Here is a 27,184-nt window from a genome sequence, read left to right as displayed (position 1 = left end):
CCCAGTTCCTCAAACCTGAGGGGAAAGTGCTCCACCACTGAGCTGAGGCTGTGATTTTTAATGTTGTGTAGAAGCAGGAAATAGATCCAAAACATTGCATACCAGAGGACAGTGGTTATCTCAAAGAATTCCACTCCTAAATGTCTCCAGATAAGAAGTGGCTGCTTTTCTCAGGCCTTGCCGTTTTGCCTAAACCAGTAACCACCAGACCACAGATCTCTGGTGATGTTGATGAAAAAAGGTAGGTATCTACAACAACAGGTTGTAGACTAAAAAGATGCCAACATCTCAAGATCTGCTTTACTCAGCAAACCAAAGCTTTTCCAAATGACCAATGCCTGATGTCACAGAATCAAAAAATGATGCAGTGGCTGGAGATGCAGCTCAGTGGTAGAGCTTTTGACTAGCACACAGTGAGGCCCTTGATTCAATCCATAGCTCTGGGAAAAATTCATAACAGAGTAGTTTATGGGATTGTAATATAGTTGATGATGAAAATAACTGACATGGTATCAAGTCCCATAACCAGCCTTCAGAAATGATCACTTTTCAAGTGTTGGTACAGTATTGAGAAAGAATAACCCCAAATATATATAAGGACTATTAAAAAATTCTTCTTTTTCCAACTACATCATGTGTGAGGCCAGATTTTCTTTATACGCTTCAATGTAGCATCAGAAGCAGATGTAGGAAGTCAGCTGACTTCTGTTAAACCAGGCTTCCAAGAATTATAGGACTATAAAAAAGCCACACTTCTAAACATCATTAACACATGTGGGTTTATTATTTTTATCTTAAATGAATTGATAAATATTCTTGAAACTTTTTAGTTTTAATTTCTAATACCATAAACATTGATAGATTTGACCCACATGAACAAAAAGTTTCTTGCAGTTTTCAATAAATTTTAAGCCTGTAAAAGAGCCCTAAACCAAAATGTTTGAGAGCAGCTGAACTGCAATATGGAATTTCATATTCCTCCAAGAGTGTGCAAACATTTTTAATAAAAAGCTGTTAAAGCTATATACCTGCATATGTATGTATTATACCTTTATACTCACACAGAGAAATAGATGGATAATAGATTAATAGATGCGCTTTTGTGTAGGGTGATCCTGACATCACCAGGAATAATATTTCGCTTTTCACAGCTTCCAAGCAGTGAAAGATTACATCCAAGCCTATTTGTCCCTGTTAGAGAAGAAAGCGTTCATCACTGAAGATAAGACCGAACTCTACATGCTCTTCATCAACTGCCTAGAAGTAAGCCGGCTGCGTCTTTGTTGCTTTTCTTCTGCAAACCATCTGAACCATATGGTTTAGGCAGTGGCAGAGTTTCTAAAAACTGACAGAATGCAGCTTTATTCAGTACAATTAACAGATGCTTCTTTTCCGTGTGGAAAAAGAAAGATGTTTCAAAGACATTGCTCTGCTCTTGGATGTCACACACACAGTCAGGAGCCACTTGGTGATGTTTCCTTCACTATATGTGTGATGGTGGTCTCGTGAGATCCTTACCTAGTATCTGAAGCTGTCTGATGTTTACATAACATTGAAAGTCCCTAAGGATGCATTCTTGCAGGTGTCCCTGTTTTTAAGTAGTGTGTGACTACATTGTCAGTCACATGCGTGTAGGTGCAAAGCGAAGACACCACAGCCTGGAGGATTACACCTCAGGGTTAGCAATGGTCATCCCCAGCTGGCGAGATCATGAATCCTTTTTAATGTCTTCATATTTTTATTTCCAAATTTCAAGATTATACACATTTTTTTTTCTATAGGTTTGCTTTTTCAGTTGTTTTCTATGAATCAAAAAATTTATACTCAGATCTACAATAATGATTTTTATTTTCCCTTGAATTCTCACTGGCAATTTTAGAGGGTTGGGGAGTTGCCTGTTATAAAGTATAATATCCTTTTCTTTCTTGTTCTCTGTTCCTTAGGATTCAATTCAGGAGAAGACCAGTGCTTACTCCACAAGGAGTGAACTCGACTGCCTGAGGGAGGAAAGCCATTTCCTACAGACCTGCACCTCAGGGAGACAAGGCCAAGGACCTGCCACTGCGGCATCTGTAGAGTACCTGCAGGAGCTGGCCAGGACTCGCCTGTGTCTTGACAGAGCTTCTGACCTCCTGTTGGAGTTTCAGGAGGGATCAGGCAGGTCTTCTCTACCTTGGAGAAGTTAGCTACAGGTTCAGAAGGACAGGAACTTTCCTTAGGGTCTTGCTGGACCTTACCATGGTCCCCTCCTCTGGGTGTTTTTTACTGAGTTCCCCAGAAGCAGGCCCTCAGTCCCCAGTCGCTAACCAGCTTTCTCCCTGCACTCTCAGAGTTGGCTGAGGAACAGCAGTGCTACCTATGGCACGTCCAGCAGTTCTGCACCCAGGCAGGGAACGACTGGCACCGCGTGTACCTGGTCCGGAGGCTCGCGAGCCTGCGTGGGATGGAATTTGTGAAAAGCCTCTGCAGGGAGGGCCATCGGTGCCAGTGGGTGTTTCCCAAGGGAGTCATTGCACAGCAGGTGAGATTCAGGTCCCTGGCACAGTGGGCAAGCTATGGGCACTACTCCTCACCCTCCCAGCCCTTACAACAGGCAGGACACAGGCAGGCATCTGGTCCTTGGTCTCTGCGTTTAGGCCACTTGCTATAGGGCAAAGGTAGGCATGGACACATGTGTGTGCACACTTGTGTGTGTTTCTGGTTCGTTGTTCACCTGCATTTTATCTAGGCTTCACTTCAGGGAAAGTGAATGAGTGTTTTTTTTAAATATTTGCTTCCAGTAAATTAAAAGGTGACCTCTTGCAGGCTGTGTCTTGTGCTCTGTGCCAGGCAGAGGTGGGTAGAATTGAAAGACAAGTGTAATGAGTTTGGCTTTCAGGCTTCTCTGTTCCCAGTGCTCAAAAATTTGAAAATTCTTACTGTCCTAGGGTTAAAAAATATGGCACTGCAGCTCCTGGCATCTTTAATATGACCAACTGGGACTCAGAGATGATATGTTTTTTGTCACCTCGCTTGGGGTGGTGCCATGTGTAGAGAAAGCAAGAAGCTCCAGGGTCAGCCTCCCTCCTCCCTGGGCTCTCCGACCCTGTGGAAGCCATGCTCCTGAAGACTCCCAGGACTGTCATGCCTGGACCCTACAGGGAGTCCCAGCTGAGCTACCTCCAGCCTCCAGTGGTGTCTGCTGTCTTTCTTAGCCTATGGAGATGGGCCTTGCAGAACACCCCAACCCACTCCACCATGACTAACCCTTTTCTTTTGAGCTGCAGAAAGACCACACGGGCCAGATGGACCAATACCTGGTGCATGGGGACAAGTACAAGGCACTTCGTGACGCAGTGGGCAAAGCCATGCTCGAGTGCAAGGCCTCCGGCCTCGAGGCTGCTCTCATGGTAGGATGGGCTCAAAGATCCTCCCTGATGCAGGTGGCCCCCCTGACCTTGGTTATGTCAAAGGATGCAGATGTGGTGGAGAGGGCCTCTGAACAGCCCCTAGAGTGACACTATATGCCAGGAGGCAGATGCCCATTGTCTCACTGGTAAGTGAAAGATGTCAGGACAATTAGCAAAATCCATAGCTGTATAGATTCACAATCCACATATATGCTTATGTGTCTATTTTGATGTTGATACAGAGATTTAGGATTCTAATCTTTAAAAAATATTTTTAGCTGTAGATGGACACAATACCTTTATTTTATTTATTTATTTATTTATTTACTTTTTATGAAGTCCTGAGGATCAAACCCAGTGCATCACACATGCTAGGCAAGAGCTCTAACACTGAGCTACAACCCCTAGAGTAAGCCCCAGGATTCTAATCTTTAAATTGTTCTGGTCTTGCTTCCTTTTTGAGTCCCAGTTTATCTGGGCCTTATGCTGGAAAGAGGAAATAGAAAAACCTCTCAGGAAACATTTCCAAGACCAGTGAAGTAGTTGGAGGAGAACAGGTGCTGACTTCTGTTTCTCCATCATGGCTGCCTGGCCCTTGTGCACTGAGGTTAACCTGAGCATGTCTCATAAACTCATAGCCCCAGTCATGTGCATGGAGGGCCATGGTGTGTGGCCCATGGAAGGTTGCTCCAGGTAGCGCTGTGTAGCTTCTGAGTGCTCGCTGCACGCCCCACCCGCAGGCCTGCAGGAGCCCTGGAGCTCAACAGGCCGTCTACCTGCTGCTGGCGCTGTTCCGAGAAGTGGCTGCTCTCCACTGCTCCCACAACTTGAACCTCCACCCTAAGCCAGAGGTGAGTGACACATTGGGGCTTGAGTTCAGTCTCATGATTAGGAGGGACTTTCTGAGCACAGTAGAAGTCATAAACTTTTATTTCCTATCAGGATAATAGGAATTATGACCTTCCATAATTTCCTATTTAGGATAGAGGGTGTACCCTTGTTACGTGGAAGAACTATTTTCTGTTAAACCTAAATCTTACGGTCTCAGGAACATTACCTAATGTTTATCAAAACAGAGTGTTGAGATCTGCACTTAGGAATGTGGTTGCTGTGTTTCTATATGAAAATTCTCTTTCCTGAAGAATTTCTCCTCCATTAGTAATCCTTTAAATATATTTACCTTGAAATTTGATGTGCACTCAGCATCGAAATATGTGACTTTCAAAGAGAAAACCCTAAGTTCACACAGTATTCTTCTTAGACATATCCTAACATGAAAAACGTCTTTCGTGCCAGCAATGCGAGGCTGTGAGCAGGTTCATTGAGGACAGCAAGATCCTGTCTCCTCCGGGGGTTAGGCCTTTCGCAGCATCCCTCGTGGCCAACACTCTGCCCTTGCTGAGCGCGGGCCCTGGTGCTGACAGCCTTGAAGGAACAGTGACAGAAATGGCCGTTCACACTGCAGCTGTCCTTCTGTGTGGACAGAGCAAAGTCTTGGTGCCCCTGAGGAACTTGGCCTTCTCCCCAGCTAGCATGGTGGTAAGCTGCATGATGATAACTTTGGTTTCACAGTGAAACTTCAGTGGTTTTTCAGCCTGTGGCTGTGGGAACTCTCCGACTTGTCCACCTTCTAGATTCTCTGCCCCATTGCTCCACTTGATCCTTCAGCACAGTGCTGGTGAAAACATGCCCTACCCTTTGCTGTTTCACACAGAGCTGTTGTTCATCCTCTGTAAACAGCTCTTGAGCTGAGAAGAAACTTTCTCACTCTGTGCCTCTTGCTGGGTTGCAGCTGCAGCCCACAGGCTCACTCAGCAGGGCCACTTCTGCTCTTGGTCTTTCAGAATGCTTTTCTTCCAACAATGCCTGAAGACCTGCTGGCTCAAGCCCAGAAGTGGGAGGGTCTGGAAGGCGTCCACTGGTATAGTGAGTATCGGTGTAAGGGGAAGGGTCTCACTCCTCTCAGCTTGGAAGGTCAGCCTGCGGCCATGCCAGATATGAGGTTGGACTTGGCTTCACAAGGTTCTGCTGAAGGCCCATGTCACCTGTCTCCTCCTGGCGGTTCGAGGGCCACAGACTTGGCTGTCTAGATGACCAAATCATTTCCCTGCATAGTCATGGGACAAGACCCTTTGGAATGCACTGTTGCTCGGCAGAACATGCCATTTGGAATAAGGCAGACCTGGGGACCATGCTGAGGCTCATTCAAAGGCCAGTCACAATTCAGGGGGTTTTGACCCAGAGAGAGCTTCCTGTAGTCTGGACCTGGGAGACAGCCATATAACCTCTGACTGTATGTGAGTTATGCTGTTGCCTTGAGTAAGTAACCTTCTAAAACTATTTTTTAAGTTGTTCTAAATCATTCTCTTGCCATAAAAGGAAAAATCCAAGAGAATAGAAAAGTATAAACACTATCCCCCCTGCCACTAAGTTACTCCTGGTGTGTGTCTGGAATCTAACCTCTCTCTGAAAGCTAAATGCAGACATTTTTCACTGATGACATGTGTTCACTGAGCTCCAGTTTACTTGACATGTCAAGTAAACTTAGCTGATGGCATGGCTCAAGGCTTCTGGTGAGATCATGAGGACATGGGCAACTTCCCCTTCCCACATAGGTCATTTGGTGGAGACTCACTAGCTAACATGTGTCCTATTGTTCTTTGAACAGCTTGTCCCTATGGTCATCCGTGTTCTGTAGGAGAGGTGAGCCATGGTGTTTGGGGGAGGCTCAAAATGTGCATTTCCCATCTGGGAGGCGAGGGAGGGCCTAGGGAATGAGGGAGACATAGGTGTATTCTGAGGGCTATTCAGGGTGTTCCAGCTGAGTGTGTAAATGGCATTGTAAACATGATTCTTTTCTGCAGCTCTGTCTGTGCATTGTAGGATATTTAGCAGCACGCCTGGCCTCAGCTCACTGGGTGCCAGTAGCAGCACCCCCTAGCCCAGTGTGATGCCCGAGAATGTCTGCAGGCACTGCCCAAGTCTCCTAGGATGCCATGGTGCTGCTGGCTGGGAGCCCTACCTCCCTCCCTGGCCCTGCAGCAGGGCTCAGCCACACAGACCTTCAGCTGGTTCACTAGTCAGAGAGGAATGTGGGCTAGATACCAGAGGACAGGAGAGGACAGGAAAGACTTATGGGTGATGAGCCCTGGGAGACAAGCACATGCTGCTCATCTGGGACTCCAGGGCATCTCCCTGGCTGCTCATGGCTTCTGCACTTGCTGAGCAACATGCTGCTGGACTAGACTTATGTGTGCTGCTCCCTAAAGTGAACAGGATGCTCCTTGATGTGACTTCACCTTCCTGACTCCCACTTGCTTCCTTGTCTGAGGAGTGAAATAAGAAGAGATCCCAGGGCCCCTCTTATCACTGAGTTCTCTGGTCTGAGTGCTGCAGCTGGAGGGGCCTGCTGTGGCTGTGATTCATAGCATGCAGTGGGGTGCCATTTGACTTGGAAATCTGGGCCCATTAGTGGTGGCAAATCTTATGGTTGTTTTTTTGTTTTGTTTTTGTTTTTGTCCAGTGGATGTGAGGAGGTCTGCTTAGAAGTTATTAACACCATCATTCCTGGTATTAGATAACGATGCTCTAGAGGCTGGCATGCTAGACACAGGGATGGAGAAGGCAGTGAATAGGAGTAAGGAAGATGGGGCTATAGACACTAGTCACTCTACTTGGGAGTATAAAACTTTATTTTTGGAAAATGAAGCCACATTTGCCCATGGACAGTATATGTGGTTAAGTGCCCACCCTCTCCCCAGGGCTCCTGCTCCTCCCTAACACACACATGCACCAGATGCAGTCTGTGGCATACACCACCTCCTATGCAGGGTGGCTTCTGCACATGTACCAATGCTGGATGCAGTGCTGACTGTGTGTCCCCTCTATGTCCCAGTGTGGCAAGCCGATGGAGCAGAGCTTCTGTGTTGACTGTGGTGCTAAAATAGGAGGTATCAACCACAGACCTCATGCCGGCTTCCAAAGTATCAGGTATGTGGACTCAGCTTCCGTCCCTTGGAACCTGAGGCTCTGGGCTGTCCATTCCAGCAGATGAATCATATGAACTATAGGATCACTAACACCACTGTTCTACATCTGGACTGTGTTATGTTGGGGATCCACATCAAGCACACCTGTAGTCATGTAGTGCTGAAGCTTTTTGGTTTTTTTTTTTGCTTTGTTTTATTTTTGTGGTACTGGGGATGGAACCCGGGGCCTCACACATCCTAGGCAAGAGCTCTGCCATTGAGTTGCACCCCTTCCCTGTTTTGTTTTTTCAATTTGAGAAAAGTGAAAGACAGATATAATCAGTGTTTTTTAAAAACTTTTTTAGTTGTAGATGGATAGCGTGTCTTTATTTTATTTTTTCTTTTTTTCACATATAGAGCACAATTTTTCATATCTCTGGCTGCACACAAAGTAGAGCCCCACCATTCATGTCTTCATACGTGCACTATTTTATTTATTTTTATGCGGTACTAAGGATTGAACCTAGTGCCTTACATGTGCTAGGCCAGCACTCGGCCCCTGAGCTCCAGCTCGAGCCCTGTGATCAGTCATATTAACTACAGCCATTCCTCCATATCTGTGGAGACTTGTTTCCAGGACACTTTCCTCAATAGATACTCAAGTCCAGATGTTCAGTTCCTTTATATGTCATGGCACAGTATTTGCTTGTGGCCTACAAATATCCTCCTGTAAACCATTTTTTTTTTTTTTTAAATGGTACTGGGGATTGAGCCGAAGGTTCTTAAGCACTGAGCCACAACACCAGCCCTTTTTATATTTTATTTAAAGACAGGGTCTTGCTAAGTTGCGTAGAGTCTCACTAAGATGCTGAGGCTGGGTTTGAACTTGTGAACCTCCTACCTCAGCCTCCCAAGGCACTGGAATTACAGGTGTGCACCATTGTACTTGGCCTCTCATAGACTTTTTTTTTTAAAGAGAGAGAGAGAGAGAGAGAGAATGTTTTAATATTTATTTTTTAGTTTTCTGCAGACACAACATCTTTATTTGTGTGTGGTGCTGAGTATCGAACCCAGCGCCGTGCACATGCCAGGCAAGCATGCTAGCACTTGAGCCACATCCCCAGCCCTCCCATAGACTTTTAAAAAATCATCTCTAGGTTTCTTATTATACTTTATGCAAATTGAATGCTATGTAAATACTTATTTATCATATTTTTAGGAAATAATGACAAGAAAAAAGCTACTCTTCAGTACACAGTTCTTTCTGAATATTTTTGATTCATAGTTGGTTGAATTCACAGGCGCAGAACTGCAGATACATAAGGCTAACTGTACCAGATTCAGAAACTAGATAAAAATCTGACCTTCAGCCAGGAATATTGGTGCACACCTGTAATCCCAGCTACTCAGGAGGCTGAGGCAGGAGGATTGAAAGTTTGAAGCTAGCTCAGAAAACCTTGTGAGACCCTGTCTTAAAATAAAAATAGAAAGGACTTGGGGTGTAGCTCAAAAGTAGGGTACTTTCTTAGCACATGTGAAGCCCCCACTCAATTCCCAGAACTGAAAACAATAAATAAAAATAAAAATCTGATCTCATAGTCCCATGCTTGATCCTGAGATGAGTGTGGCTGTCAGAGCTCCCTTAAGATGACATGCAGGACCTTCTACCTCACCATTTATCTGGCTTTTCTGTTACAAAGCTTAAAATAGTCTAGACTCTTATCTTCTTAAATTATCAATGTCCTTGAATCTTGAAAACTTTTTCCAGTCTGTATATCCCAGTTTTTGATTTGGGAAAATTGAGAATTACGTAGACAATCCCCATATGGATGCAAAAATGCCCCAAACTTGCTGTCATGAGGAAGGTGTTGGTTTCCATCCTGACACCCTGCACTAATGGCCACATTGTGCAGCCATTTAACATTGGGAAAGTTGCAGAGTTTGGCCATCCAGCTGGGTGGGTCTAAAGAGAGAAGGATGTGGAGGCAGGTGGTCTAGCCTTGGAATAATTGGTTCTTTTAGTGTTTTCTTCAAAGCTTGAAACCTAGCTGGGTGTGGTGATGCACACCTATCATCCCAGTAATTCGGGAGGCTGAGATAGGAGGATTGTGAGTTCAAAGCCAGCCTCAGCAAAAGCAAGGCACTGAGAAACCCTGTCTGTCTAAATAGAATACCAAATAGGGCTGGGAATGTGGCTCAATGGTCTAGTGCCCCCAAAAAAGTGGGGGCTGGGAATGTGGCTCAATGGTTGAGCCCCTGGGTTCAATCCCCATTACCATTACCAAAACCAAAAAAACAAGAAAAAAAAAAAACTGGGAACCTAGTCATTAAGATGTGAGGCCCCTGGAGCTGAGGAGAAACAGACATCTCTAGTCTTCACCCTGTTTCCTCTCATCCTTTCTAGAGACAGCACAGACAGAACCAAGACTGGCCATGTGCTGGGCCACCCGCAACCCAGAGATGTCGTAGTAGTGTCTGACCGAGAGCTGTCCCCAGTCATCTTCATTCTCATGCGCCTACTCACTCATCTGGCTATGCTTTTGGGAGCCACTCAAAATCCCGAGGTATAAGATGCTACCGCTAGACTCTCTTATGTTGCTATAGGAAGAACCTGCTGTGTTTGCATCCAGTCCTTTTGTCTACAAAGTCCTAGCCACCTAGGGATTTTATCTAGTCCACAGGGTAATGCAAAAGTTATAGATCCTACTTTTCCCTCTGGGGCATATGATGCAATGGGGGAACCACTCCTCAGATTATGGAAAATCCTCTTCATTTTTTTTTAATTTTTAAAATCTGTTTTAACTGACACAAAACAATTACACGTTTATTACAGTGTGACATCTTAGCATGTGTATACAAGGTGCAACAATCAGATCATAAAGTCTACTCAAAGTATACAACTCTGTCCATGCCCACACCTGGGCATGGGGAGGTGGTGGGACCCTGTCACCTACACCCTTGTGGTGGCTGCAGGAGGTGCAGGGAAGCATTCCCTGCTGCTCCGGGATGACAACAGCAGTCTCTGGCTCTACTCACCTCCCTCCCTTCCTCTGCTGCCTGCATCATGCTGAGAGCACCCTTACCTCACCTAGAAACCACCCTCTCCCCAGTGCTGGTGCTTCGCTCCCTTGGCTTCTCACTGTGTCCTCTACACATTGATCTCACTACACGTCTTATCTTGTTTCCCTCACAGGCTGTGATAAACATCATCAAGCCTCCAGTGAGTGACCCTAAAGGATTTCTGCAGCAGCACATCTGGAGAGACTTGGAGCAGTTGACAAAGACGCTGGGGAAGAGTGCCGACGAGACCACCCATGTGGTCCACCTCATGCTGCGCTGCCTTCTCAAAGAGCAGCACCCACTCCCTGACTGGAGTAAGCAAGGGATGTGGGCTGCGCATAACTGCCAAGAGGCCAGGCTCCCTCAGCTCCTGATGAATGACATGACAGGAGTGGGAGCAAGCGCTCTGCTCTCCTTGCGGGGGCTGGAGGGGCTGCTGCGCTCCTCCATACACCACCTGCCTGGCTGGGGCTTGCATCACTGATACCTGGTGCTTGTGCATGCACCATTAACCTGTGCCCTGGGAGTACGTGGCACCCCAGCAGGTGACATGTCCCACTTCTGCTTTCCAGAGATGTCACACTTGTACCCTGACCTAATATGTACATGTACACAATTTGTTACATAAACAAAGGAAGCTACAAAACACTGTCTGCTGAGCTAACTCTTGTACTCTAAACAATTAAATCCAGGCCAAAAGCAAAGGTCTGTGAGGGGACTCTGTAAGTGGTTATCTGAGTGGCATTAGGAGGGATTTCAGTTTCTTCTTGCTTACTTGCAAAATTCTTTTAAAACAATCATTGTACCATTGTAGAACAATGTTATTTAAAAGCATACAGATAATAACAGTAGCAATAAAATGTCTGTTACCACCACTGGAGAATCTGTTCCACTTCAGGGATGTCTTCATCAGAAACCAGCATTAGCATGTCCTTCCCATCTTAGCAACACTGATTTTGCGGAGCACCTCTTGTTCTGGTGTGACTTCCACAGCACATGGACTCGGGAGCCCTAACCTGCTGCCAGCTCCCCAGGACCACCTTTGCCTACAGGCCTGGGGGCAGCAGTGAGGTGGCTCTGGGGAGCTGTCAGCATTGCTGTGCCCCTAGGCTTTTGAGTTCACGTCTTGTCCTTAGCCATTTGTTTAAAATACTTTCAAGGCCACAGCTGTGGGCTGGAGGGTTGTCAGAGACTAAAGTGTCTTCACAAGGCCTAGAGGCTGGTGTTGGCAGTACCTGTTGAACTTAGGAAGTTATCACCCCAAAAGGAGGACTATCTCTATTAACATTATTTAGTGTTTACTGTATAGAGAGCACTGCTTTTTGTTTGTTGGGTAACAGACACATTTTGATTTTCTTTGTAGGACATTTAAATTTTGATGCAAAATTGTCAAAAAAAGGACATAGAAACAATTGGGAAAAACATGTTGAAGCTCTTCTTCTACCTGAACTGGAGGTAAGTGGTGAGTGGTGACCACTCTTTAGCCTCTGTCCAGGAGGGGGTCCCATTCATCTGTGAGCACTGTTGGCCCACTGTCCTCAGGAGGGCTGTCAGAGGCCTTACCTGGAGAAACCCCTCCTTCTGCTATCCCCCTCCTTCTGCTTTCCCCTTCCTGCACTAGTCTTAAGTAAGGCCAAGGATTATCAGGAGTTCCCATAGGGCAGATGGCAGCCTGCTCCACTGCTTTTTATAGCAGGATGTGAAAGTAAGAGGCAGAGACACTCCAGAAATGCATCAACAATCTCTCTGGATTCATGACTGCTCTGCTGAGAACATCATAGAGCTGACTATCCACAGCAGGACAGGGAAGTCAGGAAGCAAAAGGGCAGTGAAATAAAGGCCCCGAGTCTCACTCTGTTTGTGGAGGCAAAAACCCTATGAACAAGGAACCCCCCAATCAGTGAAAGATGGCAAAAGCAAGCATCTGGGTTGTGCAGGCAGATTCCTAAGGAGCTACCGTGGGTCCAAGAGCTGCCTGGTTGTCTGTGACAATGTCTCACTTGCAGAATGCTGTGTCATTTCTTTATCCAGCATCTAGATAAGACCCTGCTGACTGTGAGCACACTCATCAGCCAGGATGAGCGCATCAGCTCTAGCCCTGTGGCCAAAATCATATATGGTGACCCTGCAAGCTTCTTGCCCCAGCTGCCCCAGAAAAGTGTGGCTCATTGCTCAAAGATTTGGAGCTGCAGGAAGAAGATCACAGTCGAGTACCTCCAGCACGTTGTGGAGCAGAAGAACGGCAAGGAGATGGTGCCCGTGCTCTGGCAGTTTCTACAGAAGGTGTGTCTGCTTCATGGGCTGCCCCCTTTTCCTGATAGACTTCCCCTGAGGAATGGGAGACTCTGTGCCTGGGTTCAAAGTCATCATTCCTAGAGGCAGAATCCTAAGCAACCCCATCAGCACTGTGATTCTGAATGCAAGGCCTGATCAGGAGTCTTAGGGAAGAGCGCAGAGATCTTAAGACACATCTGCTGAAGTCACAGGAGTAATATGCACATTACATAGTGCACAGTGAGGTTAGCAGTGATCTCTAAGGAAGGCCAGGAGAGACCACACTGGTTACTCGACTGTGATACCTTGTGTTCATCCCCAGAAGCTGAGTAGGCGGTCACCAGCAAGTGCCTGCTGAACAGTCAAAAATGTGCACCAAGGGGCTGGGGTTGTGGCTCAGCCATAGAGCTCTCGCCTAGCGTGTGCGAGGCACTGGGTTCAATCCTCAGCACCACATAAAAATAAATAAATAAAATAAAGGTATTGTGTCCAACTACATTTAAAATTATTAAAAACAAAGAATGCACACCAAAACCAAACCAGAGCCCTCCCTATGCCCTGCAGGTGGGAGGCAGTGTGCTGCATGATGGGGCTGCGGGGTGTAGAGTCACACCTGCCAGACCCAGAAGCCATCCCCAGCTTTCACCCACTTGAGCTCTCCTGGGCCACAGTAGAGGTTCACACCACCTCCTTCATGGACCAGTACCACAGCTGGCAGGGAGCAGAATGATTGGGGAACATCTGGTGCTCACACTAGGAAGGACTTCATGTTAGTGTTGTGATCTCTTATTAAGACATGGTTTTATTTGACTGAGGATGCTGGATCCTGGCCCTTCAGAACAAAACCCCAAATCACATCAGCTACCACTGCAGTAGGCCTTGGTCTTTCCTTTCAGCAGCCTCACACCCAACCATGGGCCCAAGAGTCAATTTTTTTAAAATTTTTCTCAAATTACTTATTTTTATTAATTCATTAGCTGTATACATAATGGGAATCGGTGTGAAATTTCCATGTATGCATATAGCATGCATTGATCTTGTCTTTGTGTCTGGCTTGTTTCACTTAACATAATATCATCTAGTTCTATCCATTTTGCTGAAAATGACAGGAGTTCATTTTTCTTATAGCTGAATCATATTCTATTATGTATTTAAACCACATCTTCTTTATGCATTCATCTGCTGATAGCCTTCTAGGCTGATTCTGTGTCTTATTGTGAATGGTGCCACATAAATATGAGCATGCAGTACCTCTTTGATACCTGATTTCCTTTGGAGTGGGATAGTTGGATCACATGGTAGATCTTTTTTTAGTTTGATGAACCTCCATACTGTTCTCTATTATGAGGTATTAATTAAAAGTTGTACCAGAAATGTATTAGATTTCCTTTTTCTCTTCATCTATGCTAGCATTTATTATTTTATTTTGGGGTTCGTCTATTTTTGGGTATGGGGGACTAGTGGCAATTGAACCCAGGGCCTTTTCTTGGGCTTCCTAAGCAAGCAATGCTCTACTTCTGAGCTACAGCCTCCATTTCCTGCTTTTTTTTTTTTTAAAGACAAGGTATCCCTAAATTGCCTACACTAACTTAGAACTTGCTGAGGCTGGCCTTAAACTTGTGATCCTCCTGCCTAAGGCTCCCAAGTAGCTGGGATTTCACACCTATCTTATTATTTTTTTTAATAAGAGTCATTCTAACTATGGTAGGATGGCATCTCATTGTAGTTTTGATTTGCATTTCCTTGATGACTATTATATTGAGCATTTTTTCATATATTTGTTAACCACTTATATTTCTTCTTTTGAGAATTGTCTATTCAGATCATTTGCTCATGTTTAAATTGGATTACTTTGATTTTTTAAAAATTTTTGAGTTATATATTCTGAGTATTTGCCTGCTGTCAGGTGAAGAGTTGGCAGCTATTTCTCCCATTCTGTTAGGTTGTCCCTTCACTCTGTTGGTTGTTTCCTTAGCTGTGCAGAAACTTTTTAGTTTGATGTGATCCCATTTGTCATTTTGCTCTTACTTCCTTTGATTTGGGGGTCCTATCCAGAAACCCATCACCTGTGCCAATGTCTTGGAGTGTTTCCCCTGTTTTTCTGCTGATAGATTCAGAGGTCAAGTTTTACATCTGGGTCTTTGGTCATCTAGAGTTGATTCTTGTGCAAACTGAGAGATGGGGCCCAGCTCAGTCCTTGAGGCAGCTTTTCATTAGAGGAGAGTGAGGACTTGATCCAGTTCATCCAAATCCCTCACCACTTGGTGAAAGGATGGGATGACCCCTTTCCCATTTGCAAGCTTCAGGGTATAATCATGTAAAACAACCCACTGACCAAATTAAACTACACAGAAAGTCCCCAGCCTGCCCTAAAATCTATACACCCCATGTTGTTTCTCAATTAAATAGAGGAAGTGTTACTGAGCTATCTTCTCTTCTCCAGGAAGCAGAACTGAGACTGGTGAAATTCTTACCTGAGATTTTGGCCCTGCAAAGGGATCTAGTAAAACAATTCCAGAATGTTCCAGAAGATGAATATTCCTGTTCCATCAGAAGTTTTATTAGCAGTCACAGTTCAGGTATGACTGCTGTCTGCTGCAACCAAAAATCAGGACCATCCATGTTTGGTGGTTCAAAAGGATCATTCAGGCTGGGACATGAGGATGGGGCTCAGGTCCTAAGGTAGAGAAAGAGGCAAAGGATGCTAAATCCCAGAGATGGCCATGAGCCACTGCTGTGGCTAGAAAGCCCTCAGCCTCTCCAGCTTCTCATACAGCCTAAAACTTGAAACTCAGGCATGCTGCTGAGTGAGGGAAGGTGCAGGGTCAGGTTCTTGGGAGCATGCCTTGTGGTTTGACCCTGGCCAGCATGGTGGTGGGGATTGTTTCCATGGGGCTCTTACCAAGTGTTTTGTTCAACAGATGGGCTAAGGCAGCTATTCCACAACAGGATCACCATCTTCCTGTCCACATGGAATGCCCTGAGGCGATCACTGGAGACCAATGGTAAGTGTCCTCCTCTACGTGGCTCTGCCAGCACCCTGATGTGTGTGTGGCAACGCAACCTGTTGATGAATGTGCTGAGATACATGAATCAACCTCCAAAGTAACCCTCAGTCATCTTGAGTCTATAAATATGGAATCAGAAAGAAGTTGGGGGCACTAGAAACTTAGCAGCCAGGGCCTAGATCTTTGGACATGGCTGCCCGTGGCTTCCCTTCTCTTCCCCTGCCTCCAGACAAACGCCTGGAGCAACATCCCTTTGATTAGTAATGACCCTGTCTTTTAAAGGTGAAATCAAGTTACCTAAAGACTACTACAACTCTGAGTTGGATCTGGACACAGATTTTAAGGTCATCCTGCCCCGGCGTCGGGGCCTGGGCCTCTGCTCAACTGCATTAGTTAGCTACTTGATTAATCTACATAATGAAATCATCTACACAATGGAGAAGTTCTCCAAGGAAAACAACAGGTACTGCGTAAACTCACCACCCCTGCCACCAAGCTGGGCTGCAGACTCTAGCCAGCAACAGCTCCTGTCCCCCAGATCCTCTCTCAGCCTTCCTCAATAAAGCCCCATATTTGCACATGGTTTTCACTTGCTTACACTATAATGCAGAAGCAGGAGCATATGCCCCAAAGCCCTAGGCCTCACACACCTGCTCTGGACACCAATACCTGTATCTTGTGTCCCTCAGCTATTCCGTGGATGCCTCAGAGGTCACTGACCTGCATGTTGTCAGTTACGAAGTGGAGCGTGACCTGATGCCTCTGATTCTCTCCAACTGCCACTATCAAGTGGAGCAAGGTGGGGAGACCTCACAGGAATTTGACCTGGAGAAGATCCAGCGGCAGATCAGCAGCCACTTCCTCCAGGGCAAGCCCCGGCTGACCCTCAAGGTAGGCTGGGCCCTCTGCCAACGATTTGCTGTAGTTATGAACAGCCTTTGTGAGTTTCAGGGGGAACAGAGAAGTGACACCCAGGCTCTTGTCTGTGTTATCTCCTCCCCACTAGTGATCTGTGGTCCCTACACTTCTCTGGGCCGGGAGGTATCCCCAGCTCTCTTCCACATCACCATCACTGTCTGCACCTGTCCCCCAGGGCAGCCTCAAGTGTCAGTGGACTGGGTTTCCACTACAGTTAATGGCACCACCAAGAAGACCTCACTGCTGCCACCCCTTCAGTTGCATATGCAGTCCGTGCCCAGGAACCACCACGCAAAACTTCCCCATTCCCTCGTCCTCTAACTGCCATGGCCTTGGCTTCACTTCAGAGCATTCAGCCATCAGTCCAGCTGCCCAGTGCCAGTAGCACCACTTCATCGTAGTTTCCTGCCAGAATGCCCCTATGTGGGGAGCATCAGTGCAGGTATCCCTGGAAATGGGCGGTTAGGAACCCCTACCCCCAGCCAGTCCATAGCATGTGGACAGTGTTACATGGCCTCCACCACACTCTCTCATCTGGCACAGAGGCCCTGTCACCTGGCCTTAGCTCGACCTTCCAGGTGTCTCCAGCCCCTTCCTTCCTTGCTGCATCAAACCCTGTGAACTGCCTCCCGACTCCCTGAACACAGTGGCACTTCTATACTGTCCCTTACCGTGGCTGCACTCATCCTTACAGGTCCAGTCAGGTGTCATTCTCAGATGTATTTATTCCTTCATTATAGTCAGCCTGTCAGTTGTTTGAGCCTAAAGCCATTTTTAATTCATCTTGACAGTGGCTGCCTTGTGCACAGTCTCTGCTCAGTGTTGTTGGATAGATCACAAATATGCACATTCCCATTCCTGTTCCTCCAGCGCTCTTCCTCTCTTGTGGTAGGCAGATACACTATTCTACAGGGCAATATCTGCAAGGTCACTGTAGCCAGGCTAGATTTCTTGTGTTACTGTGTCCAAAGAGTGCGGGTGGAACAGAGTCATCAGAACACAACAAAGTTACATGCCTTGCCCAGGAATATACTGTCCGGATTGGTACTTCCACTGAGTCACTGCTGAAGAATACATTTGTCATCAGATGGAAGCCTCCTCTATTTTAATTTCCAAAAACTTTTTTTTCTTTCTCACTTAGGGGATACCCACGCTGGTATACAGACATGACTGGAACTTCGAACATCTCTTTGTGGACATCAAGAACAAAATGGCACAGGTGGTCATGATAAACCCTCACTTGCAGGGTTGTTCCATCCACATACGTAAGGACAGTACAATCTCATCCTGGTGTCTGCTGTGAGCACCAGGCTTTCTGGCTCCCTGAGGAGCTTAGGGATCCCAGAGCTCAAAGAGGCAAGCAGGATGGCAGATCACCAAACTTTCTTGATGAACAACCCCCTTGGGGGTTGTTTTCTCAATGATGATATCATGACCAGATATCAATATCCAGCAGCAGATTAGCAGCTGCTTCAGGTGCTAAAGGTTACTCCTGCTCCTTAGGTTCTGCTACCGACAAGTGGAGAGGCTCTTGTGCCTCTCTGTGTCCTCATGGATCATGTGGAGGATTCAGTTAACTTGGGCCCATTTCTGTGCAAAGTCTGAAAGGCTGTGGCACTCAGCATCAGTTCAAGCACAAGCATCAGCTCTTACCACAAGTGCTGGATAGTTGGCCCCGCCTGTGCTGGCAGCTCACAGTTAAGCTCTCCAAGTAAGAGAAGCAATAGCCTCTGTCCTGATTTCGGTTTCAGAGTCCCCTCCCCAACTCAGCCATGGGTGCCATCAGTGGAGAGCTTCGGTCCTACAGCGATGTCTGTGAAGCACTGTCTATCATAGAGGTCACTCTGGGCTTTCTAGGCACAGCTGGTGGGGATTCAAATATGCACCTAAATGTATATGTCCAAGACGTCCTGCGAATGAGCGACCAAACAACTTCGGTTTTAAAGGTAGGTCTTGTGTGCTTTTCAAGGAGAATCAGGATCACCTTGTCTTAGTTTCCTGCCAGAATGCCACCACGCAGGAGCATGGTGCAGGCATCTGTGGAAAGGGGTGGTCAGGAACCCCACCCCTAACCAGTCCACAGAGTTTCAGTGCACACTGGGGACAGGAGAGGCAGGGACACTCAGTGCTGACCACCTAGTAGAGCAGGATGCACAGGTGACTGAGGACATTGACTACCTGCTCACTGCGTGATACTCACAGTTACAAGCTGCTGCAGGAGGGGGGAGACTCTCAGATGTTTCCAAGATGAGACAGGTAGATTCATGGATGGAACAGAGATGGCCTCATGATGAAAATAGACAAAATTAGGGAGGAGTGCCCTTGGGTACCACTCAGAGTGAGCCTTCACTCCTACTTGGGACTCTCTTCCTTTTCCAGGCTTTAAGCAGATGTCAGTTAAAACATGCTGTTGCCCTCTGGCAATTCCTCTCTGCTCATAAGTCGGAACAGCTACTGCGACTGAAGAAAGTGAGTCTGCCCTGCCTCTGCCCAGACTGAGGGTGCCGCACACTGGTCCCAGGCTTTGATGTTGTACTTGTTCATCTTTTTTAGGATCCCTTTTGGGAAATCAGTTCTAGGTACAAAGCAGACCTCAGCCCAGAAATTGCTAAGCTCCTCAGCACCTTCCTGAATCACACAGACCTAGATGCTTTCCTCATGGAGCTCCATGAGCTGATGGTGTTGAAACTAAGAAACACCCAGACCCAGGAGAGCTTCAACCCTGAATGGAGGTAGGGTGTGCACACCTAGAATGTTTGGCATCTCCCTTGACATGAAGGTAGTTCCATCTTACCACAGGACCCTCTGTCTACTGTTCTCCATCACCAGAGCAACTGAGAACTTATTTCTTTGGTTTTAATCTTTTGGGGACTTCTAAAAGATAACTATGAAATCATATATGCTCATTATAACAAGTAGACCTAACTATGTCAAAGAAGTTTGCATTTTAGATTAGGCAGATTAAGCTACACCAATGTGTGAAATCTGAAATATCCAAAATTATGTGAATTTTACATTTGTGTCAATCTAATGGCCAAAAAAATGGTGTCTTGTTTTCACTTGTTTTCCTACTTACTTGTGTGGCTGGGCACATTTTAAAATATATCACCATTTGTTTATTATCCTCTGAAATAGCTCTTGGTAGCTTCTGGTTATTGGGCAGGGTAGTTGATCTGTTTTTTTTTCTTTCTTTCTTTCTTTTTTTAGTACCAGAGATTGAACCCATGGTTACTTAGCTACTCAGCTGCATCCCCAGGTCTTTTTATTTTTTAATTTGAGATAGGACCTCACTATTGCTAAGGCTGGTCTCAACTATGTGATCCTCCTACCTTAGCCTCCTGAGTTGCTGGGATTGCAGGCATATGCCACCACCCCTAACCAGTTTATCCCTTTTTAAAAAAATATTTTTTAGTTGTAGATGGACACAATATCTTTATTTATTTATTCTTATATGGTGTTAAGAATCAAACTCAGGGCCTCATGCATGCGAGGCAAGCACTCTATCACCGAGCCACAACTCCAGCCCTTATCTCACTCTTTAAAAAATATTTAATTTTTAGTTGTAGATGGACACAATATGTTTATTTTATTTATTTATATGTGGTGCTGAGAATCAAACCCAGGTGAGTGCTCTACCCAGCCCCTTTAACTCTTTTTTAATGATTTGTAAAAGCTCTTTGTATAGAATAGATTATTTCCTTTGATCTACATGTTACAATTGATAGAAGTAAGAAGTCAATTGATAGGATTTTTTCATAAAGCCTCTGTGGGGCTGGGTGCAGTGGTGTGTGTCTGTAATCTTAGGAGCTCAGGAGGATTGTAAGTTCAAAGCCGGCCTCAGCAACTTAGCAAGGCCCTAAGCAACTCAGCAAGGCCCTATCTCTAAATAAAATATTGAAAAGGGGTGGAGATGTGGACTGGGATTGTAGCTCAGTGTTGGAGCACTTGCCTAGCATGTGTGGGGCACTGGGGTTGCTCCTTAGCATCACATATAAATAAACAAAATAAAGCTATTGCTTTTATCTACAACTAAAAATATATTTCTTTTAAAGTGTGGAGGGTGGGTGGGGATGTGGCACAGTGGCTAAGCACCCCTGGGTTCAATCCCCAGTACTTCCCCTGCCCCCCAAAAAAGCTGCCATAGGGACATACTTCCTTATCACTTCCCAGGGTGCTAATCCATACTGTTTTCTCCTGCTGCTTTTATAGTTCTACATTGCACATTTCTTTCATTAGTCAGTTCATTTTTATGGGTGGTATGAGGCAGGTATTTCATTTGACTGGCTTTCTGGATGGACAGTCAGGCTACATTTGCTGTTTCTGCCCTCAGGCCATATGGCACATGCCTGTACAGTAAAGTTCCACTTCCTAGAGAATTTGCAACCTTTGGTAAGATAAACCATGAGGGGGTACACCTTCCTTTTTCTGAGTGGCAAAGCTTTGTTTCTGATGCAGCCAGACAGGCCCATCAGTGGAGTGCCTGAAATGGCCTAGCTGAGCATCATTGAGGAAGCTCCACCCCCCAGAAGCCTTGAGCCTAGGACTCCAAGTCCAGCTCAGGAACTGGGCAGCTGGCTGACCTGAAGCTGACCCTCAGTATTTCTGGTCTTAGCACCCCAGTCCTGGAAAGAGTGAGAGCTGATAGGCTCCTGAATGCTCTAAACACTGTCTCTTGTGCCTGATTTTGCAGCCTGAGGGACACTCTGGTGAGTTACATGGAAACCAAAGAGAGCGAAGTTCTTCCAGAAATGGAATCCCAGTTCCCAGAAGAGATACTGCTGTCCAGCTGCGTCTCTGTATGGAAAGTGGCAGTTGCACGGAAACAGGACCGGCAAGCAAAATAGGACTCTCTACTCTGTCCCTTTATATGCTGGGGACATAGCTCCCCTCCCCTCCACTGTGCCTCAAGGGCTGCTGGAAAGACAGTGTTGGCATAGCACTGAATTCAAGGCCAGCATGCACTGTGCCAGCTGATGGATTTTTTTTTTTTACTTTACAACAGCAGAATGTATTACAATTCTTATTACACATATAGAGCACAAATTTTCATACCTTTGTATAAAGTATGTTCACACCAATTTATGTCTATATACATGTACTTTTGTTGCATTACAATTCTTATTATACATAATTACCACAATTTTTCATATCTCTGTTTGTATATAAAGTAGGTTGACACCCAATTTATGTCTTCATACATGTACTTTGGATAATGATGTCCATCACATTCCACCATCCTTGCTAATCCCCTTCTTCCTCCCTTCCCCTCCCTCCCCTCTGCCCTATCTAGAATTCATCTATTTGTCCTATGTTCCCCCTCTCTACCCCATTATAAGTCAGCCTCCTGATATCAGAGAAAACATTCGGCAATTTTTTTTGGGGGGGGATTAGCTAACTTCACTTAGCATTATCTTCTCCAATGCCATCCATTTACCTGCAAATGCCATGATTTTATTTTCTTTTATTGCTGAGTAAAATTCCATTGTGTATATATGCCACATTATTTTTATCCATTCATCCACTGAAGGATCATCCACTGACTCCACAGTTTAGCTACCATGAATTGAGTTGCTATAAACATTGATGTGGCTGTGTCCCTGTAGTATGCTATTTTTAAGTCCTTTGGGTATAGACTGAGGAGTGGGATAGCTGGGTCAAATGATGATTCCATTCCCAGATTTCCAAGGAATCTCCATACTGCTTTCTATATTGGCTGCACCAATTTGCAGTTCCACCAGCAATGTATGAGTGTACCTTTTCCCCCACATCCTCACCAACACTTATTGTTATTTGTCTTCATAATAGTTGCCATTCTGACTGGAATGAGATGATATCTTAGAGTAATTTTGATTTGCATTTCTCTGATTGCTAGAGATGATGAGCATTTTTTCATGTATTTATTGATTGATTGTATATCCTCTTCCGAGAAGTGTCTGTTCAGGTCCTTGGCCCATTTGTTGATTAGGTTATTTGGGGTTTTTTTTGGTGCTTAGCTTTTTGAGTTCTTTATATATCCTAGAGAATAGTGCTCTATCTGATGTATGAGGGGTAAAAATTTGCTCCCAGGATGTAGGCTCTCTGTTCACCTCACAGATTGTTGCTTTTGCTGAGTAGAATTTTTTTTTAGTTTGATTCCATCCTATTTATTGATTCTTGGTTTTAATTCTTGTGCTATAGGAGTCTTATTAAGGAAGTTGGGCCTTAATCCCAAATGATGAAGATTAGGGCCTACTTTTTCTTCAATTAGACACAGAGTCTCTGGTTTAATTCCTAGGTCCTTGATCCATTTTGAGTTAAGTTTTGTGCATGGTGAGAGATAGGGGTTTAATTTCATTTTGTTGCAAATGGATTTCCAGTTTTCCCAGCACCATTTGTTGAAGAAGCTATCTTTTCTCCAGTGCATGTTTTTGGTACCTTTGTCTAATATAAGATAATTGTAATTTTGGGGTTAATTTCTGTGTCCTCTATTCTGTACCATTGTTCTACCAGTCTATTTTGGTGCCAGTACCATGCTGTTTTGTTACTATTGCCCTGTAATATAGTTTAAGGTCTGGTATAGTGATGCCACCTGCTTCACTCTTCCTGCTAAGGATTGTTTTAGCTATTCTGGGTCTCTTATTTTTCCAGATGAATTTCATGATTTATTTTTCTATTTCTATTAGGAATTCCATTGTGATTTTGTTCAGAATTGCATTAAATCTGTATAGTGCTTTTGGTAGTATGGTCATTTTGATAATATTAATTCTGCCTATCCAAGAGCAAGGTAGATCTTTCTATCTTCTAAGGTCTTCTTTGATTTCTCTCTTTAGGGTTCTGTAGTTTTCTTTGTATAGATCTTTCACCTCTTTCGTTAAGTTGATTCCCAAATATATTATTTTTTTTAGGTTATTGTGAATGGGGTAGTTTTCCTCATTTCCTTCTCAGAAGTATTGTCAGTGATATACAGAAATGCCTTTGATTTATGGATATTGATTTTATATCCTGCTACTTTGCTGAATTCATTTACTAGTTCTAAAAGTTTTCTGATGGAGTTTTTTGGGCCTTCTAGGTATAGAATCATATCATCAGTAAATAGTGCTAATTTAAGTTCTTCTTCTTTAAGTGATATTGGCCTCATAGATTGAGTTTGGAATTACTGCCTCTTTTTCTCTTTCCTGGAATAAATTGAAGAGTACTTGTATTGGTTTTTCTTTAAAGATCTTGTAGAATTTGGCTGTGTATCCATCTGGTCCTGGACTTTTCTTGGTTGGTAAGCTTTTTATGGTTTCTTCTATGTCCTCACTTGATATTGGTCTGTTTAAATTGTGTATATCTTCCTGACTCAATCTGGGCAAATTGTATGACTTAATAAATTTGTCAATGCCTTCAATGTCTTCTATCTTATTGGAGTATAAGATTTCAAAATAATTTCTAATTATCCTCTGTATTTCTGTAGTGTCTGTTGTGATATTAACTTTTTCTTTTTTTTTTAATTTTTTATTGTGGGTTGTTCAAAACATTACAAATTTCTTGACATATCATATTCCACACTTTGATTCAAGTGGGTTATGAACTCCCACCTTCACCCCATACACAGATTGCAGAATCACATCAGTTACACATCCATTGGATATTAACTTTTTCATCACATATACTGGTAATTTTTGTTCTCTCTTTCCTTCTCTTCATTAGAGTGGCTAAGAGTCTGTCAATTTTATTTATTTTTTCAAAGAACCAACTTTTTGTTTTGTCATTTTTTTCAATTGTTTCTTTTGTTTCTATTTCATTGATTTCAGCTCTAATTTTAATTATTTATTGCCTTCTACTGCTTTTGCTGCTGGTTTGTTCTTCTTTTTCTAGAGCTTTGAGATGTAGTGTGAGGTCATTTATTTGTTGACATTTTCTTCTTTTAAGGAATGAACTCCATGCAATGACTTTTCCTCTGAGTACTGCTTTCACAGTGTCCCAGAGATTTCTATATGTTGTGTCTATGTTCTCATTTACTTCTAGGAATTTTTTAATCTCCTCCTTGATGTCTTCTGTGACCCATTGTTCATTCAGTATCATTTTGTTTAGTTTCCAGGTGATGGAGAAATTTTTATGTTTTATTTTGTCATTGATTTACAATTTCGTTCCATTATGATCTGATAAAATGCATGGTAGTATCTCTACTTTTTTGTATTTGCTAAGAGTTGCTTTTTGGCATAGGATATCGTCTATTTTAGAGAAGGATCCATGTGCTACTGAGAAAAAAGTGTATCTGCTTGATGCAGGTTGAAGTATTCTATATATGTCAGTTAAGTGTAAGTTATTAATTGTGTTATTATTGAGTTCTGTAGTTTCTTTATTCAACTTTTGTTTGGAAGATCTATCTAGTGGCTAGAGATGTGTGTTAAAGTCACCCAAGATTATTGTTTTGTGGTCAATTTGACTCTTGAACTTGAGAAGAGTTTGTTTGATGAACATAGTTTCACCATTGTTTGGGACATATATATTTATGATTGTTATGTCTTATTGGTGTATGCTTCCCTTGAGCAGTTTGTAATGTCCATCTTTATCCCTTTTGATTAACCTTGGCTTGAAGTCTACTTTATTTTATATGAGTATGGAAACCCCTGCTTGCTTTCACAGTCTATGTGAGTGGTATGATTATTTGGAACCTTTCAACTTTAGTCTGTGTATGTCTTTTCCTATCACATGAGTCTCCTGGAGGCAGCATATTGTTGGATCTTTTTTTTAATCCAATTTGCTAGCCTGTCTTTTGATTGGTGAGTTTAAGCCATTAACATTTAGGGTTACGATTGAGACATGGTTTGTATTTCCAGCCATATTTGTTTATTTTTGTTATTTAACTTGAATTAGTTTTCCTCTTCGATTAGTTTTTCCTTTACTGTACTACCTCCCTCTGATGATTTTCATTACTGTTTTGCATTTCCTCTTCATGAAATGTTTTGCCAAGGATGTTTTGTAGTGCCCGTTTTCTAGCTATAAATTCTTTTATTTTATTTTTTTATTGTGGAAGGTTTTTATTTCATCTTCAAATATAAAGTTTAATTTTGCTGGATACAAGATTCTTGGTTGGCATCCATTATCTTTCAGAGCTGATATATGTTGTTCCAGGATCTTCTAGCTTTCAGGGTCTGTGTTGAAAAATCTGACATTATCTTAATTGGTTTTCCCTTATATGCAATCTGATTCCTTTCTCTTGTGGCTTTTAAAATTCTCTCCTTATTCTATATGTTGGGCATTTTCATTATAATGTGCCTTGGTAAGTGTCTGTTGTGATTTTGTACATCTGGCATCCTGTAGGCTTTTTGAATTTGCATTTCCAATTCATTCTTCATGTTTGGAAAGTTTTCTGATATTATTTCATTGAATAGATTGTTCATTCCTTTGGTTTGGACCTCTATGCCTTTCTGTTTCCCAATAACTCTTAAATTTGCTCTTTTTTATGCTAGCCCATATTTCTTGAATATTCTGCTCATGGTTTCTTATCATTTTCGCTGTGTGGTCTACTTTCTTTTCAAGATTATTTATTTAATCTTCATTGTCTGATGTCCTATCTCCTAAGTGGGCTACTCTGTTGGTGTTGCTTTCATTTGAGTTTTTAATTTGGTTTATTATTTCTTTAATTTCAAAGATTTTTTTTTTTTGTATAACCTCTATCTCCTTGTTGAGGTGATCTTTTAGATTTGTTTATGTAGCTTATTGTTAAAGTGATATTTCACTGCCTATAATTGTTCTCTTACATCTTCTTTGAGATCCAAAAACATTTTAACCATGTATATCCTGAAATCTTTCTCTGTCATTTTTTCTGCTATAGCTACCGTTTCTTCTAATGTTGTATTTTCTTGATTTGTTGGTGGTACTTTCTTCCCTTGTCTTTTCATGTTGCTCATGTGTCTTCCTTTCCAACTCTGTGGATCTGGTGTGTTATTGTTTTTACTCTATAGATTTGTAGTGTTCTTATAGGGTTCCAAGATTTCTCTTTTGTGGGTAAAGACAATGTTAACAGATCCCAATATCAACAATACATCACCTGCTAAATGGCTATAGGATCTGATAGCCACACCCACCACAAAATGGTGATGAAGGTTTTCCAAGTTGGAGATGGTCTGTTTCCAGCACTGCTGATGTGGGGGGATCTGGGTAATGGCCTTGTGCTGTGGATAGCTAGCAGCCATGTGACCTGTGTGGGAGCGGTGTGCAGTCTAGAGTTCTATAGAGGTTCTGATAGATGATTCTGCTAAGCCGCTTCTGAGCTGTGCGTGGGCTAGAACTTCAGGCTTTGGGTCTGGAGACTTACTTGAGCCCAGAGGCTCTGATTTCTGCACGGATGGTCGCAGTGCTGATCGATGGATTTTTTGAGAGCCACGCTGTTTCTGGAACACATGCAGATTCCAGAACTTTCATGTTAAGTTATGAATATTAAGTAATGAGAATATCAGTTACTTGAAAATAGTAATCAACCACCTTCCTGTTCATTCAAGGAGCACCAGAAATGAAGAGTCACAATAGGGGTCACTCCCAGCAATGACCTCTGTCAGGCCTGCAGCCTCTTGCTTGTGCTTCCTCACATTGCCACACA

The 27,184-nt window shown here is 43.8% G+C and overlaps 1 protein-coding gene across 3 annotated transcripts in view; it reads left to right on the top strand.

Annotated features, from left to right (window-relative positions):
• LOC114105519 (E3 ubiquitin-protein ligase RNF213-like) overlaps positions 1-22,106 on the top strand; it is a 104,452-nt gene extending 82,346 nt beyond the window's left edge. For all 3 annotated transcript variants that reach the window (XM_071601812.1, XM_071601813.1, XM_071601811.1), the window contains 22 exons: positions 1,152-1,263; positions 1,944-2,157; positions 2,331-2,521; positions 3,267-3,389; positions 4,130-4,240; positions 4,686-4,928; positions 5,234-5,315; positions 6,058-6,092; positions 7,285-7,379; positions 9,762-9,921; positions 10,551-10,731; positions 11,781-11,872; positions 12,449-12,700; positions 15,135-15,270; positions 15,613-15,696; positions 15,982-16,162; positions 16,389-16,590; positions 17,759-17,836; positions 18,369-18,563; positions 18,997-19,086; positions 19,171-19,349; positions 21,308-22,106. In XM_071601812.1, coding sequence (XP_071457913.1) covers positions 1,152-1,263; positions 1,944-2,157; positions 2,331-2,521; positions 3,267-3,389; positions 4,130-4,240; positions 4,686-4,928; positions 5,234-5,315; positions 6,058-6,092; positions 7,285-7,379; positions 9,762-9,921; positions 10,551-10,731; positions 11,781-11,872; positions 12,449-12,700; positions 15,135-15,270; positions 15,613-15,696; positions 15,982-16,162; positions 16,389-16,590; positions 17,759-17,836; positions 18,369-18,563; positions 18,997-19,086; positions 19,171-19,349; positions 21,308-21,461 — 3,190 coding nt within the window. In that variant the 3' untranslated portion in view covers positions 21,462-22,106. The remainder of the gene's footprint in view (positions 1-1,151; positions 1,264-1,943; positions 2,158-2,330; positions 2,522-3,266; positions 3,390-4,129; positions 4,241-4,685; positions 4,929-5,233; positions 5,316-6,057; positions 6,093-7,284; positions 7,380-9,761; positions 9,922-10,550; positions 10,732-11,780; positions 11,873-12,448; positions 12,701-15,134; positions 15,271-15,612; positions 15,697-15,981; positions 16,163-16,388; positions 16,591-17,758; positions 17,837-18,368; positions 18,564-18,996; positions 19,087-19,170; positions 19,350-21,307) is intronic.
• The last annotated feature ends 5,078 nt before the right edge of the window (positions 22,107-27,184 follow it).

The sequence above is a fragment of the Marmota flaviventris genome, chromosome 14, assembly GCF_047511675.1.
Source record: "Marmota flaviventris isolate mMarFla1 chromosome 14, mMarFla1.hap1, whole genome shotgun sequence".
Lineage (NCBI taxonomy): Eukaryota > Metazoa > Chordata > Mammalia > Rodentia > Sciuridae > Marmota > Marmota flaviventris.
Note: the sequence above shows the minus strand (reverse complement) of the source record. Positions and strands in the feature narration are given on the sequence as shown.